The sequence below is a fragment of the Manis javanica genome, chromosome 2 (genome assembly GCF_040802235.1).
Source record: "Manis javanica isolate MJ-LG chromosome 2, MJ_LKY, whole genome shotgun sequence".
Classification (NCBI taxonomy): Eukaryota; Metazoa; Chordata; class Mammalia; order Pholidota; family Manidae; genus Manis; species Manis javanica.
The window spans coordinates 4,139,212-4,155,994 of NC_133157.1; the positions used below are offsets into that span (position 1 = coordinate 4,139,212).

General features: G+C 39.5%; 1 protein-coding gene across 8 annotated transcripts in view; it reads left to right on the forward strand.

The window, feature by feature from the left end:
- The window catches only part of SETX (senataxin), an 87,385-nt gene that overhangs the window by 54,093 nt on the left and 16,509 nt on the right, over positions 1–16,783 (forward strand). For all 8 annotated transcript variants that reach the window (XM_073222371.1, XM_073222377.1, XM_073222368.1 and 5 more), the window contains 5 exons: positions 738–905; positions 1,457–1,613; positions 8,510–8,611; positions 8,810–8,925; positions 10,375–10,446. In XM_073222371.1, coding sequence (XP_073078472.1) covers positions 738–905; positions 1,457–1,613; positions 8,510–8,611; positions 8,810–8,925; positions 10,375–10,446 — 615 coding nt within the window. The remainder of the gene's footprint in view (positions 1–737; positions 906–1,456; positions 1,614–8,509; positions 8,612–8,809; positions 8,926–10,374; positions 10,447–16,783) is intronic.

Here is a 16,783-nt window from a genome sequence, read left to right on the forward strand (position 1 = left end):
AAATTCAGGAGTAGGTTTAGTGGAGCTACTTCCCATTTGAATGATGGAGAACTAATTTGCTGCAAGTGGGGAGATGAAGTTGTTATTTTGTTGAACATGTGTTTCTCATTAGGAGAGCTATAAATAAGTTCCAGGAAATTAGCACAGGAAAAGGCAAAAGGAAAGTGATGCTTTTGGAACCCTTGCTGTGAGCTAGGGCTTTTATGTGCATTATCTCAGTTCTCACCCTTTAAGGAACCCCAGATTTAATGGATGACAAAGGCTCAGGCTCAGGGAGCTAGCGGATTTGAGACCTAGCTTATGAGTGAAACAGGTTTCCACTCAGATTTGACTGCAAATCCCATGCTCTTTCCACTGTATCACTTGTATTAGGAAAGTAAGTTTAGGAATGTTTTTACTTAAGGAGAGAACTTACTATAAAATGGGAAGAGTCAAAGAGCAAATAGAAGAAAAGTATTGAACAATTTACTATGATCATCTTTATTAGAATCACAAATAAAAATACAGTTGTAGTATTTGTAGATGGGCTGGAGTCTGCAGACACGCATACAAGTAACTTTATTTCCAGTAGTCAAAGTGATTCTTAGATTAAAGGTCATTTTAGGTCTTACCTGAACATAACCAAAGTTTCTGTCTGATAAATATTTAAAGAAATTCAAAACAGATGTTTTCCATTGTCATCCTCTCATGTGCCACTGCAGGAAGAAAACTCCTTCTCACTAATGTCTTTTGTGTAGATTGCCTACTTAAGAGATTTCAATGAAGACCAAAAGAAAGCAATAGAAACTGCATATGCCATGGTGAGACACTCCCCATCGGTTGCCAAAATCTGTCTGATTGAAGGACCACCTGGAACAGGAAAATCAAAAACTATTGTTGGCCTCCTGTATCTCCTCCTGACAGAGGTAGAGTCTGGGCAAGGGCATCGGTGCTGTTGATGGAGGGTGTTATTTTCCCTTCCCTGGAATTAGCTGATGTATGTCAATAAGTGCTAGGGTGTCTGTTCCCCTTCCCTTTGTGGTATCTTTTTGATACTGTGTGGAACTGTGTCAGAGATGGGTAGCAGAGAGGGAGAAGGTTATAAGTGCAAAGGGCAGAAAAGGCTGTCTTGTGTGAAACTAGCCCTAAGGGTAGAAGGCTGGCCTTATGGCTTTATTATGGGTCGTGGTAGTGCCAGGAAACCATCTTGAATGTGTTCCTACTCTATCCTTTGGTTGGACTGAGTACTATAAAGTAAGTGGATAGTAAGGTAAAGCTCAGAGAAGTCATGACAATATTTTTTTATTCCAGAATAACTTTAATATCAGTGTACGGCATAGATTTTCTTACTCATTTCTAACTATTGATAAGGGAGCTCTCAAACATATATGGAAGTAGAAAAACCTATAAAACTGCATAACAAAGCTCATCAGTATTTTGTGTTTGTTTGTTTCGTATGTGTGTGTGCAAATTATAGAGCCAGAGGAAGGGGCATTCAGATGTTAACTCCAATGCCAAAATCAAACAAAACCGAGTCCTTGTGTGTGCACCTTCCAATGCAGCTGTGGATGAACTTATGAAAAAAATCATCCTCGAATTCAAAGAAAAGTGTAAAGACAAGAAGAATCCTTTGGGTATGACACTTACATGGACTGTTAATTTTTCTGTTTTCAATGTTGAGTGTGGGCAACTCTGAATGGCAGAGAGCAAGCCAACTCTGGGAGTAACTTGTTCTCAGGGCTGTGGTCCTTCGGCACTCATTAATTCACTTAACAAATATTTCTGAGCATTCACTGTGTGCCAGGCGCTGGACTAAGTACTGAGGTTTCAACAGTGAAACCTTCAAAGAGACAGTCTAGTGGAAGGGGGTGGATCAGTAGGCAATTATAAATTATATTATGAAGGTGTAAGTTTTGTAATAGGAGTCAAATGTGAGTGTTTTTTCAGATGCTTTGGAGCAGTCCTTGAGTTAGTCTCATGAGAGTTGGGGAAGGTTTTTAGAGGATATGATGTCTAAGATGAAATCTGAAGAGCAGTTAGGAGTTAGCCATGGTAAGGGTGAGAGCTGTAACAGAAGTTATTCTCAGTTAACAGGTCCAGAGGCAAGAGGACCCTGAATAGTTCGGTATATCTAGAATATAATAGTCTCCACAAAGGCCAGGGTGTTTTGTTGTTGTTGTTGTTCACTGTAGTGGCCCTGGTGCCTAGAACAGTGTCTTACACCCATTTGGGGCTTAGCAGATACTGAGTGACTGAGAGGCTAGAGCAGTCATCGTTTATGGTCACTGAGTGCTTATGGTGCCAGTGTTCTCAGAATAATCCTGTGAACTAAGTGTTAAGTGACCCTACTATCTACGTTTTATAGGAGGAGAAACTGAAGAGTAGAGATGGAGGGTACACCTCAAGGGTAACTTTTTTCAGGACAATTGATATATTGGTGAAGAGCGTTACTACAAATGATAGAGGACTCCTGGCGGAATATGTAAAATAATTTGTTTACTTAACCTTAAGACATATTTTCATACCACCCATTTTTCTTTTTTTTTTTTTCACATTTTGAATCATTTACTGAATGGATAGGTAGTTTTGCGACTTATTTATCTGTAGGCATTTTCGGCCCATTGGTCAGAATTTTGGGGTTCCTCGAGGGAACCTATCTTAAATATTTTTTTTTGGTATCATTAATCTACGATTACAAGAGGAACATTATGTTTACTAGACTTCTCCCATCACCAAATTCCCCCCACATACCCCATTATAGTCACTGTCCATCAGCATAGTAAGATGCTGTAGAATCACTACTTGTCTTCTCTGTGTTACACAGCCCTCCCCGTGCCACCCCCCACATTATACATGCTAATCATAATGCCCCTTTTTCCCCCCACCCCTTATCCCTCCCTTCCCACCCATCCTCCCCAGTCCCTTTCCCTTTGGTAACTGTCAGTCCATTCTTGGGTTCTGTGATTCTGCTGCTGTTTTGTTCCTTCAGTTTTCCTTTGTTCTTATGCTCCACAGATGAGTGAAATCATTTGATACTTGTCTTTCTCTGCCTGGCTTATTTCACTGAGCAAAATACCCTCTAGCTCCATCCATGTTGTTGCAATTGGTAGGATTTGTTTTCTTCTTATGGCTGAATAATACTCCATTGTGTATATGTACCACATTTTCTTTATCCATTCATCTACTGACGGACACTTAGGCTGCTTCCATTTCTTGGCTATTGTGAATAAGGCTGCGATAAACATAGGGGTGCATATGTCTTTTTCAAACTGGGCTGCTGCATTCTTAGTGTAAATTCCTATGACTGGAATTCCTAGGTCAAATGGTATTTCTATTGAGTTTTTTGAGGAACTTCCATACTGCTTTCCACAATGATTGAACTAATTTACATTCCCACCAGCAGTGTAGGAGGGTTCCCCTTTCTCCACAACCTCGCCAACATTTGTTGTTGTCTGTCTTTTGGATGGTAGCCATCCTTACTGGTGTGAGGTGATACCTCATTGTGGTTTTAATTTGCATTTCTCTGGTAACTAGCGATGTGGAGCATCTTTTCATATGTCTGTTGGCCATCTGTATTTCTTCTTTGGAGAACTATCTGTTCATCTCCTCTGACCATTTTTTGATTGGATTATTTGCTTTTCGTTTGTTGAGGTGTGTGAGCTCTTTATATATTTTGGATGTCAACCCTTTATCGTATATGTCATTTATGAATATATTCTCCCATACTGTAGGATGCCTTTTTGTTCTATTGGTGGTATCCTTTGCTGTATAGAAGCTTTTCAGTTTGATGTAGTCCCACTTGTTCATTTTTGCTTTTGTTTCCCTTGCCTGAAGAGAGATGTTCATGGAGAGGTCGCTCATGTTTATGTCCCAGAGATTTTTTCCTATGTTTTTTTCTAAGAGTTTATGGTTTCATGACTTACATTCAGGTCTTTGATCCATTTCGAATTTACTGTTGTGTATGGGGTTAGACAGTGATCCAGTTTCATTCTCTTACATGTAGCTGTCCAGTTTTGCCAACACCAGCTGTTGAAGAGGCTGTCATTTCCCCACTGTATGTCCATGGCTCCTTTATCATATATTAATTGACTGTATATGTTTGGGTTAATATCTGGACTCTCTATTCTGTTCCACTGGTCTGTGGTTCTGTTCTTGTGCCAGTACCAAATTGTCTTGATTACTGTGGCTTTGTAGTAGAGCTTGAAGTTGGGTAGCGAGATCCCCCCACTTTATTCTTCCTTCCAGGATTGCTTTAGCTATTCAGGGTCTTTTGTGGTTCCATATGAATTTTAAAACTATTTGTTCCAGTTCGTTGAAGAATCCTGTTGGTATTTTGATAGGCATTGCATTGAATCTCTAGATTGCTTTAGGCAGGATGGCCATTTTGACAATATTTATTCTTTGTAGCCAAGAGCATGGGATGAGCTTCCATTTGTTAGTGCCCTCTTTAATTTCTCTTAAGAGTGTCTTGTAGTTTTCAGGGTATAGGTCTTTCACTTCCTTGGTTAGGTTTATTCCTAGGTATTTTATTCTTTTTGATGCAGTTGTGAATGGAATTGTTTTCCTGATTTCTCTTCCTGCTAGTTCATCGTTAGTGTATAGGAAAGCAACAGATTTCTGTGTATTAATTTTGTATCCTGCAACTTTGCTGAATTCAGATATTAGTTCTAGTAGTTTTAGAGTGGAGTCTTTAGGGTTTTTTTTGTACCACCCATTTTGACAGTGTGTTTATGGCTCTATTAGACTGCTTTTCTGAACTCGTCTTTTTTGAACTCACTCAGGTTTCCCTAACCAAACTTGGCTACTTGACAGTACCTTTTATCAGTTAGGCTTAGATTTGCTACAAATAACAGAGACTCCAAATACAGTGGCTTACCTATGATAGAAGTTTCTTATATCGAAGCCCAGCGATGGGCAGTTCAGGACTGGTATTGGCAATATGATGGTTTCTGGGTCTTCAGAGGCCCAGGCTCCTTTTATCTTACTGCCTCACTGTATGTGGCCTACATTCCTAGTGTACATCATGGTCAGAGATGGCTGCTCCAGCTCCAGTAATCACATCCAGCAAGTGAGAGGAAAAGATGAGGAAGAGGCCAAGGGAACAAAGCAGCCATATTGTCAAGGAAATTCTAGACACTGCTGGGAGCACCTCTGCATACTTCTTTTGGTCAGAACTTAACTCATACACCGTACCCAGCTAACAAGAGGATCTGGGACACCTTAATTCTGAGGGATCACACACATTTTTCCTTTTACTACATATATATTACCTATGTACAGAATTCATTTGCTCCTGAAACTTGAAATACTTTGTCAGTCTGCAGCTTTTCCACTCACTGTTGTTTGTGAGGTTTATGATTGTACACAGCACTGTAGATGTATATGAACTGCTAAAGGGTATGTAATTGTGTGAGTGCACAGTTTATTCATTATATGTTGATAGAAACTTAGATTCTTTTCCATTTTTTTGTTATTTCAAACTTTATTGCAGCGAACCTTTCAGTTCTTGCATGTGCTTTCCAGTGCAGGTAGAAAAATGTTCATTACTACAGTGTGCAAATGCATCGTGCTGGTGCACCCCTCAGCGGGAAAGGGGGCTCACCAGACACTGCGCTCTGACCCTTTTGGAGTCATGCTCGACACTTTTGGAGTCATGCTCTCCTTTAGGCAGTGCTTGTGTGGCTTGTGACCAGTGAGTGGATTGTAAAAACCAGTGTAGGGAGGCCAGAGCCATTATACGCAAACAAGGTGAAACAGGACAGAAGAGACAAGAGATCAGAGGGTATGTAATGAGGCTGGGTATTGGTCTGTGAAACCTGGTCCGTTGGTGAGGGGTGTGACTGGACCAGGTTTCTGTGTGAAGTGTATGTCATACTACAGGTGAAAAAGTTTAAAAACATTGGTCTAGCATTTGTATACCTCAAAGAGAAAGAATTAGGTTGGAGGATTTTTGCCTCTTCAGTGTTCTGGAGTGTGCCACATTGTTCTCGAAAGTGGTTGTACCAGTTCACAAGCCCAAGAGCAGCTCCCTTGCAGCCCTGCAGTTTAACTTGCCTACCTGCTGAGGGCCAGCGCTTTTTTAGGTGTTCACTGAATAGCAGGGCCAGAGCCATGGGTGAGGGAGGCATTGAAGTTGGGGGAGCGGTGGTGGGTAGAGAGAAATGTTATCTTCTGTCAGAGATTTTTTCTTCTTCAGTACTTTTCATTTTCACTTTTTCAGTACTTCCAGTGGGTCTAGGGTATCCTTAAGGAACTGCCTCAGATATCTCACCATTAATATAATGCTCTATTCTGGGTCTTGGTACCTGCCCTTTAGGGCTCTTTCAGTAGTTTTATCATGAATGAGCAGGCATTGAGGTAATTGCATGAATTCTCTTTTTGCACCTGTTTAAATGGTTGTTAAGTTTTTCTTTAATTTGTTAAAAAGGAAATTACAATGTTTTTCTAATGTTAAAACATCTTTGATTCTTAGAATAAGACCACTTAGTCATGTTTTGCACACTGCTGGATGGCTTATGTTTTATTTAGGATTTTTAAATTAGTATTCATAAATGGGGCCAGCCCATAATTTTTCTTCATCATTTCTTTGTCTAGTTTTAGTATTGCAGTTGCACAGACTTTAAAAATGGAGTTGGAGAGGATTTTTCTGTTTATTCTTTCGAATATTTTGTGTAAGGCACGGAGTCTATATCTGTTCTTGAAGGTTAATTTGTTTTTAGTCTGTTCGGTTTTTTGTTTTTTTAGGAGGGTAGTTTGGTCTATATTTTGGCAGGTTAGTTTTTGTCTTCTGTCTAAATGTCTTTAATTGTTAGTGGACTATTCTCTAAATTTGAGTCAGTTTTCCTAATCATATTTTTCAAGAAAAATTTCCACTGCATCTTAGATTTTCAAATATGTTGGCATAAAGTTCTCTGTCTTGTTCTTAAAATATCAGCTGTATTTTGTCAGGTCATCTCTGTCATTCCTTGCGTCTTAAAGTGAGGCTCTCCATGCACTGGGCACAGGCCACTGGGCAGATGGTCCCGTGAGCAGATTGTTTTCAGCCAAGTCCAGGTGAAATGGACTGACTTCTTTGAAACCCCTCCTCCTCTCTCAAGCACTTTTGCTTTCTGGTGGGCTTTTAAAATTCAAGCCCCCATTAGTAGAAAATTTCTTTATCTTGATTGGAATAGTAGTTTACCAGTGTAGACATCTGTCAAACTCTACAGAACTAAAGATGTTTAAATCCCTGCACTTTATTGACTGTAAATCAAAACACAAACCCTAAGCCCCTAGACAGCAACCAGCCTTCACCACTCACCCTGCTCCTCGGAAACCACACAGCTTGGCGCCTCTCAACTTTGATTTTCAGCCTTTGCTTTGTTTTCGGCCCCTAGGAATTACTGTTAGCATTCTATGAGCACACCCTGCAATTTAAAGGATGTCAGTTATAATTTGTGAAGCATTTCTAGGTGTTTATAGTTGGTGAATTGTCAGATATTCTCATTTACCTTTCTGATGGAGGAAACAAGTAAGTTAGCAGTTTTGAAATTTATGTTTCAAGTAAATGTTGGCCAAAGAAGATGGTTTCAAATTTAGAAGAATGAGCTGAACTCAAAACAAAAATATGTTGTAGTAGACAACTGTATAATAAGTCATTCATTCAACATATATTTACTGAACTTACTACATGCTAGCCATCATTTTCTAGGCAGTGACCAGAACAAAACTCTTTCCTCATGGGACTTAGATTCACTGGTAGGAGAGAGAGAATAAACAAATGAGTGTGTGATGGATGGGTCACGTTGGGATATGTGTACACTGCCTGATTGCTGTCATGTAGCCCAATGATATAGTGGGAGATTTTTAGATTAAATAATATCTAAAATGTGAAAACCTAAAATAAAGATGTTTTGCTTAAAACATGGTTAATAATAAAAATGGTTAATAAGCCCGTTAAATGTTTACAACTTTTGGGATTACCATACTCTAGAATTTCCATTATCTTGTGTCTCTCCCTTATATTTTGGAGTAGCTGTGTAATGTGGAGCAGGGTTTCAAAACCTTTGTTCAGAACATTATGCAGAAAAGGATTTGATGGTCAAATAAGATTTGTTTTAAAAATCCAAATATGCATTAATATAAAAAAGTCTTTATGTATTTTTTACTATCCTGTGGTTATGAAATCTATTTTATTTTAACTCATCATTTCCCAAATTTATTTTACCATGGAATGTTTTACAGAACATAGTTCGAAAAATGTTTACCTTTATAATAGAATCTGTACTTAGAATAGAATCTCAACTCCACAGCATTATATTCATGTGACCTCACTAACTTTATTAGGTAGAAGTGATGAGAGCTTGCCTTACAGTGTTTTTGTTACGGGGGATATCTATAACAGTGTGTATGAAGCCTCTAGCGGGGCTTCAGGTATCTGCTGATGTTAGCCCCCTTCTCTGATTGTTAATATATTTGCTTAGAAATAGGTAATTATGTACAGAGATTGGCATTGTCCTTGTTAATCTCTAGGTGTGATTTTTATCAACAGGAAACTGTGGAGATATAAATTTAGTGCGTGTGGGTCCAATAAAGTCTATTAATAATGAGGTCCTAAAATTCAGTTTGGACAACCAAGTTGACCGCAGAATGAGTAAGTATTGAAGAAGTGCATACTCATGTTCTTCCTGTTTCCTCTTGTATGTTAGAAAATGGCTTGGGCATTAAAGGTAAATCTGGAGACTCTCAAATAGTCTAGCTTTGAGAACTAGTTTTCTTCTCACTGTGTATGCATATGTGTGTGTGTTAGAATTAGCATATAATTCTTCTTTTTTTATTTTTATTTTTTAAGAAAAAGACTTACCTTCTCATGTTCAGGAGATGCATAGAAGAAAAGAATATCTGGATAATCAGCTGGACGAACTTTCCCGCCAGCGTGCTTTATGTCGAGGTGGAAGGGAAATACAGGTAGCTACACATTTCTTGATTAATTTTCTGAACAACTCATTAGTACACAAACTAGTAGGTGTGTATTTGATGCCATTCTTTCCTTGAGGAATAACATCATTTGTGTATAAAAATGTATCAAAAGTGGTATGCCTTAGATCAGGAGTTAAAACTTTTTTTTGAAAGGGAGACATAGTAACTGTTTTAGACTCTGCAGTCCACATGGCCTCTCTCAACTACACAGCTCTGCTGTTGTAGCACAAGAGCAGCAATAGATAATACATAAACAAATTGATGTGGCCTGTTCCAATAAAACTTTATTTACTAAAACAGATGCGAGTTGACAGGCTGTGTAGTTTTGCTGTTGCCTGCCTCGTTAAAGCTTTACTGAACTCATTAAGGATCTTTCAGTTGCAAGTTAAAGAAACTCAGTTCAGGTTAAGTTAGACAAAAAGGGAATTCAGCTGGCTCATACACTTGGGAAATCTGGGAATAACCAGCTTCAGCATGACTACATCCAGAGGCTCACGTGGTGGTGTTTCTCTACCTCTGTGTGTCAGACATTTCTCCAGAAAGTGAGTGCCAGCATCTTTGGGCTCCATCATCCAAGCTAATAGAAAACCTGTTAAATGCTCATCACTGTGGCCAGAGGAATAGTTGGGGTGATTGATAACCTCAGTTGAACCACCTAGAAATTAGTGGAGGAATGATGAGCAAGTGGAATGCCGAGCAGACGTGAACAGCATACATGCAAGCACTGGACATAACCAAGTCTTACACAGTGTTAAGAATTTATCTAATTAACACTTTAAATGGAGCACAGAATATATATACTGGATGATGAGCCCCCCATTAAGAAACAGATCACAAGAAAAGTTGAAATAGAGAAGTTTATTACCCACAGGTCCTTGAGGAAGCACCGGGGAGGTGAAGGCAGAGTGCGTATCTAGAGACAGGACCCGGCACACAGCTTTATGAGGATCCCAGGGGAATAGACAGCTTTGGGCTTCCCACACTAAGGCTGGATTGGGAAATTCAAACCAGAAGAGCAGGATTTGGTCAGCCCCATGGGGAGCAGTCTCAGTTAAGGGGCGTGTGAGGGGAAGGTGCTGGGTGGCAGGGAAGACTTGAACACAAGGCTGTTGGCACATCCTGTCAGGAGCTTACATTTGCCTATGACTCAGCAAGTGCTCTTTTGGGCTTGGTTGTGCATGAGGGGCCACCATTGGTGTAAGGCTTCGGTCAGCTATTGGCTACACAGAGAATGCTGAGGCAGCCGGCATGACTTCGCCGGGTTCTCTGCATGCAGTGATAAAGACTTTCCTGGTGAAGAGAAAACAAACTGGATGCATAGTGAATTTTTCATTAGTAAAAAGAAGTAGAGGCTCACCCTTTTGAAATGTGAAGCATCCTATTAGAAAGCATTTTTAAATCCTTAATTTTAATGATGACATTTCTAATTCTTTCCAGAGACAAGAATTAGATGAAAATATTGCAATGGTATCAAAAGAAAGGCAGGAACTTGCTTCTAAACTTAAAGAGGTAAGTGATCCACATTTCATTTTCCAGGCTTCCCTCCTTCCCTCCTTCCCTTCCTTTCATGAAATAGCTTAGTAATCCTATGGGCTTTTTCTCAATTACATTAAAAGTTTTTTTCTTTGAAAAATTTCAGACATATATGAAAGTAGAGAAAGTGGTGTAAATTACATGTACATTTACTTCTTTCGCCTAGTAATGAATTTTTTTTTAAATTTTGATATCGTTAATGTATAATTACTTGAACAACATTATGGTTACTAGACTCCCCCCATTATCAAGTCCCCCCCCACATACCCCATTACAGTCACTGTCTGTCAGCATAGTAAGAAGCTATAGAATCACTACTTGTCTTCTCTGTATATACCACCTTTCCCATGTCCCCCCCACTAAATTATATGTGCTAATTGTAATGCCACATTTTCCGCCTTATCCCTCCCTTCCCACCCATCCTCCCCAGTCCCTTTCCCTTTGGTAACTGTTAGTCCATTCTTGGGTTCTGTGTGTCTGCTGTTTTGTTCCTTCAGTTTTTGCTTTGTTATACTCCATAGATGAGTGAAATCATTTGATACTTATCTTTCTCTGCCCGGCTTGTTTCACTGAGCATAATACCCTCTAGCTCCATCCATGTTGTTGCAAATGGTAGGATTTGGTTTCTTCTTATGGCTGAGTAATATTCCATTGTGTGTATGTACCACATCTTCTTTATCCATTCATCTACTGATGGACACTTAGGTTGCTTCCATTTCTTGGCTATTGTAAATAGTGCTGCGATAAACATAGGGGTGCATATGTCTTTTTCAATCTGGGCTGCTGCATTCTTAGGGTAAATTCCTAGAAGTGGAATTCCTGGGTCAAATGGTATTTCTATTTTGAGTTTTTTGAGGACCCTCCATACTGTTTTCCACAATGGTTGAACCATTGTGTTTTCATTCCCACTAGCAGTGTAAGGAGGGTTCCCCTTTCTCTACATCTTCGCCAACATTTGTTGTTGTTTGTCTTTTGGATGTTGGCCATCCCTAACTGGTGTGAGGTGATATCTCATTGTGGTTTTAATTTGCATTTCTCTGATGACTGGTGATGTGGAGCATCTTTTCATGTGCCTGTTGGCCATCTGAATTTCTTCTTTAGAGAACTGTCTATTCAGCTCCTCTGCCCATTTTTTAATTGGCTTATTTGTTTTTTGTTTGTTGAGGTGCGTGAGCTCTTTATATAATTTGGATGTCAACCCCTTATCAGATATGTCATTTATGAATATATTCTCCCATACTGTAGGATGTCTTTTTGTTCTATTGATGGTATCCTTTGCTGTACAGAAGCTTTTCAGCTTGATATAGTCCCACTTGTTCATTTTTGCTTTTGTTTTCCTTGCCTGGGGAGATAAGTTTATGAAGAAGTTGCTCATGTTTATGTCCAAGAGATTTTTGCCTATTTTTTTTTCTAAGAGTTTTATGGTTTCATGACTTACATTCAGGTCTTTGATCCACTTTGAGTTTACTTTTGTGTATGGGGTTAGACAATAATCCAGTTTCATTCTTTTACATGTACCTGTCCAGTTTTGCCAACACTAGCTGTTGAAGAGGCTGTCATTTCCCCATTGTATATTCATGGCTCCTTTATCATATATTAATTGACCATATATGCTTGAGTTTATATCTGGATTCTCTGTTCTGTTCCACTGGTCTATGGGTCTGTTCTTGTGCCAGTACCAAATTGTCTTGATTACTGTGGCTTTGTAGTAGAGCTTGAAGTCAGGGAGTGTAATTCCCTTCTCTTTATTCTTCTTTTTCAGGATTGCTTTGGCTATTTGGGGTCTTTTGACATTCCATATGAATTTTAGAACTATTTGCTCTAGTTCATTGAAGAATGCTGTAGGGATTGCATTGGATCTATAGATTGCTTTAGGCACGATGGCCATTTTGACAATATTAATTCTTCCTCACCAAGAGCATGGGATGAATTTCCATTTTTTAGTGTCCTCTTTAATTTCTCTTAAGAGTGTCCCATAGTTTTCAGGGTATAGGTCTTTCACTTCTTTGGTTAGGTTTATTCGTAAGTATTTTATTCTTTTTGATGCAATTGTGAATGGAATTGTTTTCCTGATTTCTCTTTATGCTAGTTCATCATTAGTATATAGGAATGCAACAGATTTCTGTGTATTAATTTTGTATCCTGCAACTTTGCTGAATTCACATATTAGTTCTAGTAGTTTTGGAGTGGATTCTTCAGGTTTTTTTATGTACCAATATCATGTCATCTGCAAACAGGGACAGTTTGACTTCTTCCTTGCCTATCCAGATGCCTTTTGTTTCTTTGTGTTGTGTGATTGCCGTGGCTAGGACCTCCAGAACTATGTTGAATAAAAGTGGGGAGAGTTGTCATCCTTGTCTTGTTCCCGATCTTAGAGGAAAAGCTTTCAGCTTCTCGCTGTTACGTATAATGTTGGTTGTGGGTTTGTCATATACGGCCTTTGTTATGTTGAGGTACTTGCCCTCTATACCCATTCGGTTGAGATTTTTTATCATGAATGGATGTTGAATTTTGTAGAATGCATTTTCAGCATCTATGGACGTGATCATGTAGTTTTTGTCCTTTTTGTTGATATGGATGATGATGGATTTTTGAATGTTGTACCATCCTTGCATCCCTGGGATGAATCCCACTTGATCATGATGGATGATCTTTTTGGTGTATTTTTGAATTCGGTTTGCTACTGTTTTGTTGAGTATTTTTGCATCTATGTTCATCAGGGATATTGGCCTGTAATTTTCTTTTTTTGTGGTGTCTGCCTGCTTTTGGTATTAGAGTGATGTTGGCCTCGTAGAAAGAGTTTGGGAGTATTCCCTCCTCTTCTACTTTTTGGAAAACTTTAAACAGGATGGGTATTAGGTCTTCACTAAATGTTTGATAAAATTCAGCAGTGAAACCATCTGGTCCAGGGTTTTTGTTCTTAGGTAGTTTTTTTAGTACCAATTCAATTTCTTTGCTGCTAATTGGTCTATTCAGATTTTCTGTTTCTTTCTGGGTCAGCCTTGGAAGGTTATATTTTTCTAGAAAGTTGTCCATTTCTTCTAGGTTATCTAGTTTGTTACTATCTAATTTTTCATAGTATTCTCTCATAATTCTTTGTATTTCTGTGTTGTCTGTAGTGATTTTTCCTTTCCCATTTCTGATTCTGTTTATGTGTGTAGACTCTCTTTCTTTCTTGATAAGTCTAGCTAGGAGTTTATCTGTTTTGTTTATTTTCTTGAAGAACCAGCTCCTGCTTTCATTAATTTTTCCATTGTTTTATTCTTCTCAATTTTACCTATTTCTGCTTTAATCTTTATTATGTCCCTCCTTCTACTGACTTTGGGCCTCATTTGTTCTTCCTTTTCTAGTTTCATTAATTGTGAGTTTAGACTGTTCATTGGGATTGTTCTTCTTTCCTGAGGTAGGCCTGTATTGCAATATATTTCCCTCTTAGCACGGCCTTTGCTGCATCCCACAGATTTTTGTGTTGTTGAATCATTGTTGTCATTTGTCTCCATATATTGCTTGACCTCTGTTTTTATTTGGCCATTGATCCATTGATTATTTAGGAGCATGTTATTAAGCCTCTCTATGTTTGTGGGCTTTTTTGTTTTGGTGTAATTTATTTCTAGTTTCATACCTTTGTGATCTGAGAAAGTGGTTGGAACAATTTCAGTCTTTTTGAATTTACTGAGGTTCTTTTTGTGGCCGAGTATAACATCTATTCTTTAAAATGTTCCATGTGCACTTGAGAAGAATGTTGCTTTCGGATGGAGTGTTCTGTAGATGTCTGTTAGCCCCATCTGTTCTAATACGTTGTTCAGTGCCTCTGTCTTTACTTACTTTCTGTCTGGTTGATCTGTCCTTTGGAGTGAGTAGTGTGTTGAAGTCTCCTAAAATGAATGCATTGCATTCTATTTCCCCCTTTAATTCTGTTAGTATTTGTTTCACATATGTAGGTGATCCTGTATTGGGTGCATAGATATTTACAACAGTTATATCCTCTTGTTGGTTAGACCCCTTTATCATTATGTAATGTCCTTCTTTGTCTCTTGTTATTTTCTTTGGTTTGAAGTCTATTTTGTCTGATACAAGTACTGCAACTCCTGCTTTTTTCTCCCTGTTAGTTGCATGAAATATCTTTTTCCATCCCTTTACTTTCAGTCTGTGTATGTCTTTGGGTTTGAAGTAAGTCTCTTGTAGGCAGCAGTATAGATGGATCTTGTTTTTTAATCCATTCAGTGACTTTATATCTTTTGATTGGTGCATTCAGACCATTTACATTTAGGGTGATTATCGATAGATATGTACTTATTGCCATTGCAGACTTTAGATTAGTGGTTACCAAAGGTTCAAGGGTAATTCCCTATCTAACAGTCTAATTTAACTCACTTTGTGTGCTATTACAAATACAACCTAAAGGTTCTCTCTTTTTTTTCCCTCCTTTTTTTTCCTCCTCCATTCTTTGTATGTTATGATCGTATTCTCTACTCTTTGTCTATCCCTTGGGTGACATCTATTTAGCCTTAGGAGTATTTCCATCTATAGGAGTCCCGCCAAAATGCACTGTAGAGATGGTTTGTGGGAGGTAAATTCCCTCAACTGTTTCTTATCTGAAAATTGTTTAATCCCTCTTTCAAATTTAAATGATAACCTTGCTGGGTATAGTATTCTCAGTTCAAGGCCCTTCTGCTTCATTGCATTAAATATATCTTGCCACTCCCTTTGGGCCTGTAAGATTTCTGTTGAGAAGTCTGATGATAGCCTGATGTGTTTTCCTTTGTATGTGATCTTTTTTCTCTCTATAGCTGCTTTTGAAAGTCTGTCTTTAGCTTTGATCTTTGCCATTTAAATTATTATATGTCTTGCTGTTGTCTTCCTTGGGTCTCTTGTGTTGGGAGATCTGTGCACCTCCATGGCTTGAGAGACTGTCTCCTTTCCCAGATTGAGGAAGTTTTCAGCAGTTACCTCCTCAGTGACACTTTCTATCCCTTTTTCTCTCTCTTCTTCTGGTACCCTTATAATATGAATATTATTCCATTTGGATTCATCGCACAGTTCTTTAAGAGATTCTTTTTTCTCTTTGTGCCTCAGCTTCTTTGTATTCCTCTTCTCTAATTTCTATTCCAGTTATTGTCTCTTCTACTACATCTAATCTGCTTTTAAATCCCTCCATAGTATGTTTCATTTCAGATATGGAATTTCTTACTGATTGACTCTCTGACTTAAATTTGTTCCTGAGTTCTTGAATGTTTTTTTGTACCTCCATAAGCATGTTTATGATTTTTATTTTGAACTCTCTTTCAGGCAGATTGGTGAGTTCAGTTTCATTTGACCCTTTTTCTGGGGTTTGTGAGATTTTGGTCTAAACCATGTTCTTTTGATGTTTCCTATTTCTGTGTGGTGCCCACTAGTGCCCAGAAGCTCCAGTCTCTGGAGCTGCTCAGCCCCTAGAGTGATGTTGGGGGTCCTCCGGGAGCGGAGCTGGTGCCTGGGGGGAGGAAAGATCTGTTTCCTGATTCCTGTCTGCGATGCCTGTCTCCCGTGTCAGAGCCGGTGGGCCGAGCCCACAGGTGTAAGCCTCTGTGCTTGGTGTCTCTAGCTGTTGTAGGCGGGGCCTCCCTCTGGCTGGCCTAATGCCAGCACAGTGACTACACGTTTGTGAACCAGTGTTGGCAGGCTAGGAGCAAGGTGCAGCAGGTTGTGTGTCACAGTTGGGGGGCCTCGGAGCTAAGAAGTCAGCCAGGGGAATGGGGTGCCTGAAGCTCCTCAAAGTTCCACGCAGCTGGGCAGAGCGCGCCCAGAGAACCTTGTACCCTCTCCCACGCAGCAAGCTCCATGCAAACCCCAGTCATTCAGCAGCACTCTTGCTACTAGGAAGCCTCTCAGACCACCTGCCTTTCCATGGTCCCACAGCAGCCGGGTGTGGATCTGTCCCTCCACAAATGGCCGGAATCTGTCTCTCAAGCACTCCTCCTGTCTGAGCTCCCCAGTGTCCAGAGCACCACACAGTGTAGGCTTCTGCTCCCAAAGCAGATCTCCAGGGCTGGGTGTTCAGCAGTCCCAGGCTTCCACCCCCTCCCCTGCTCCGTTTTTCTTCCTCCCATCGGTGAGTTGGGGTGGGGGAAGGGCTCAGGTCCCCCCGGATTAAGGCTTTCTTACGTTACCCTGTTTCATGAGGTCTGCTCTGTTTGTGAGGTCAGTATGCAGTCTGGTTCAGCCTTCTTTCTTGTTGTTTTAGGGTTAGTTGTATCAATTAACTACATTTTCATATTATCTGTGGTTTTGGGAGGAATTCTCCATCTCACCTCTCATGCCACCATCTTGAATC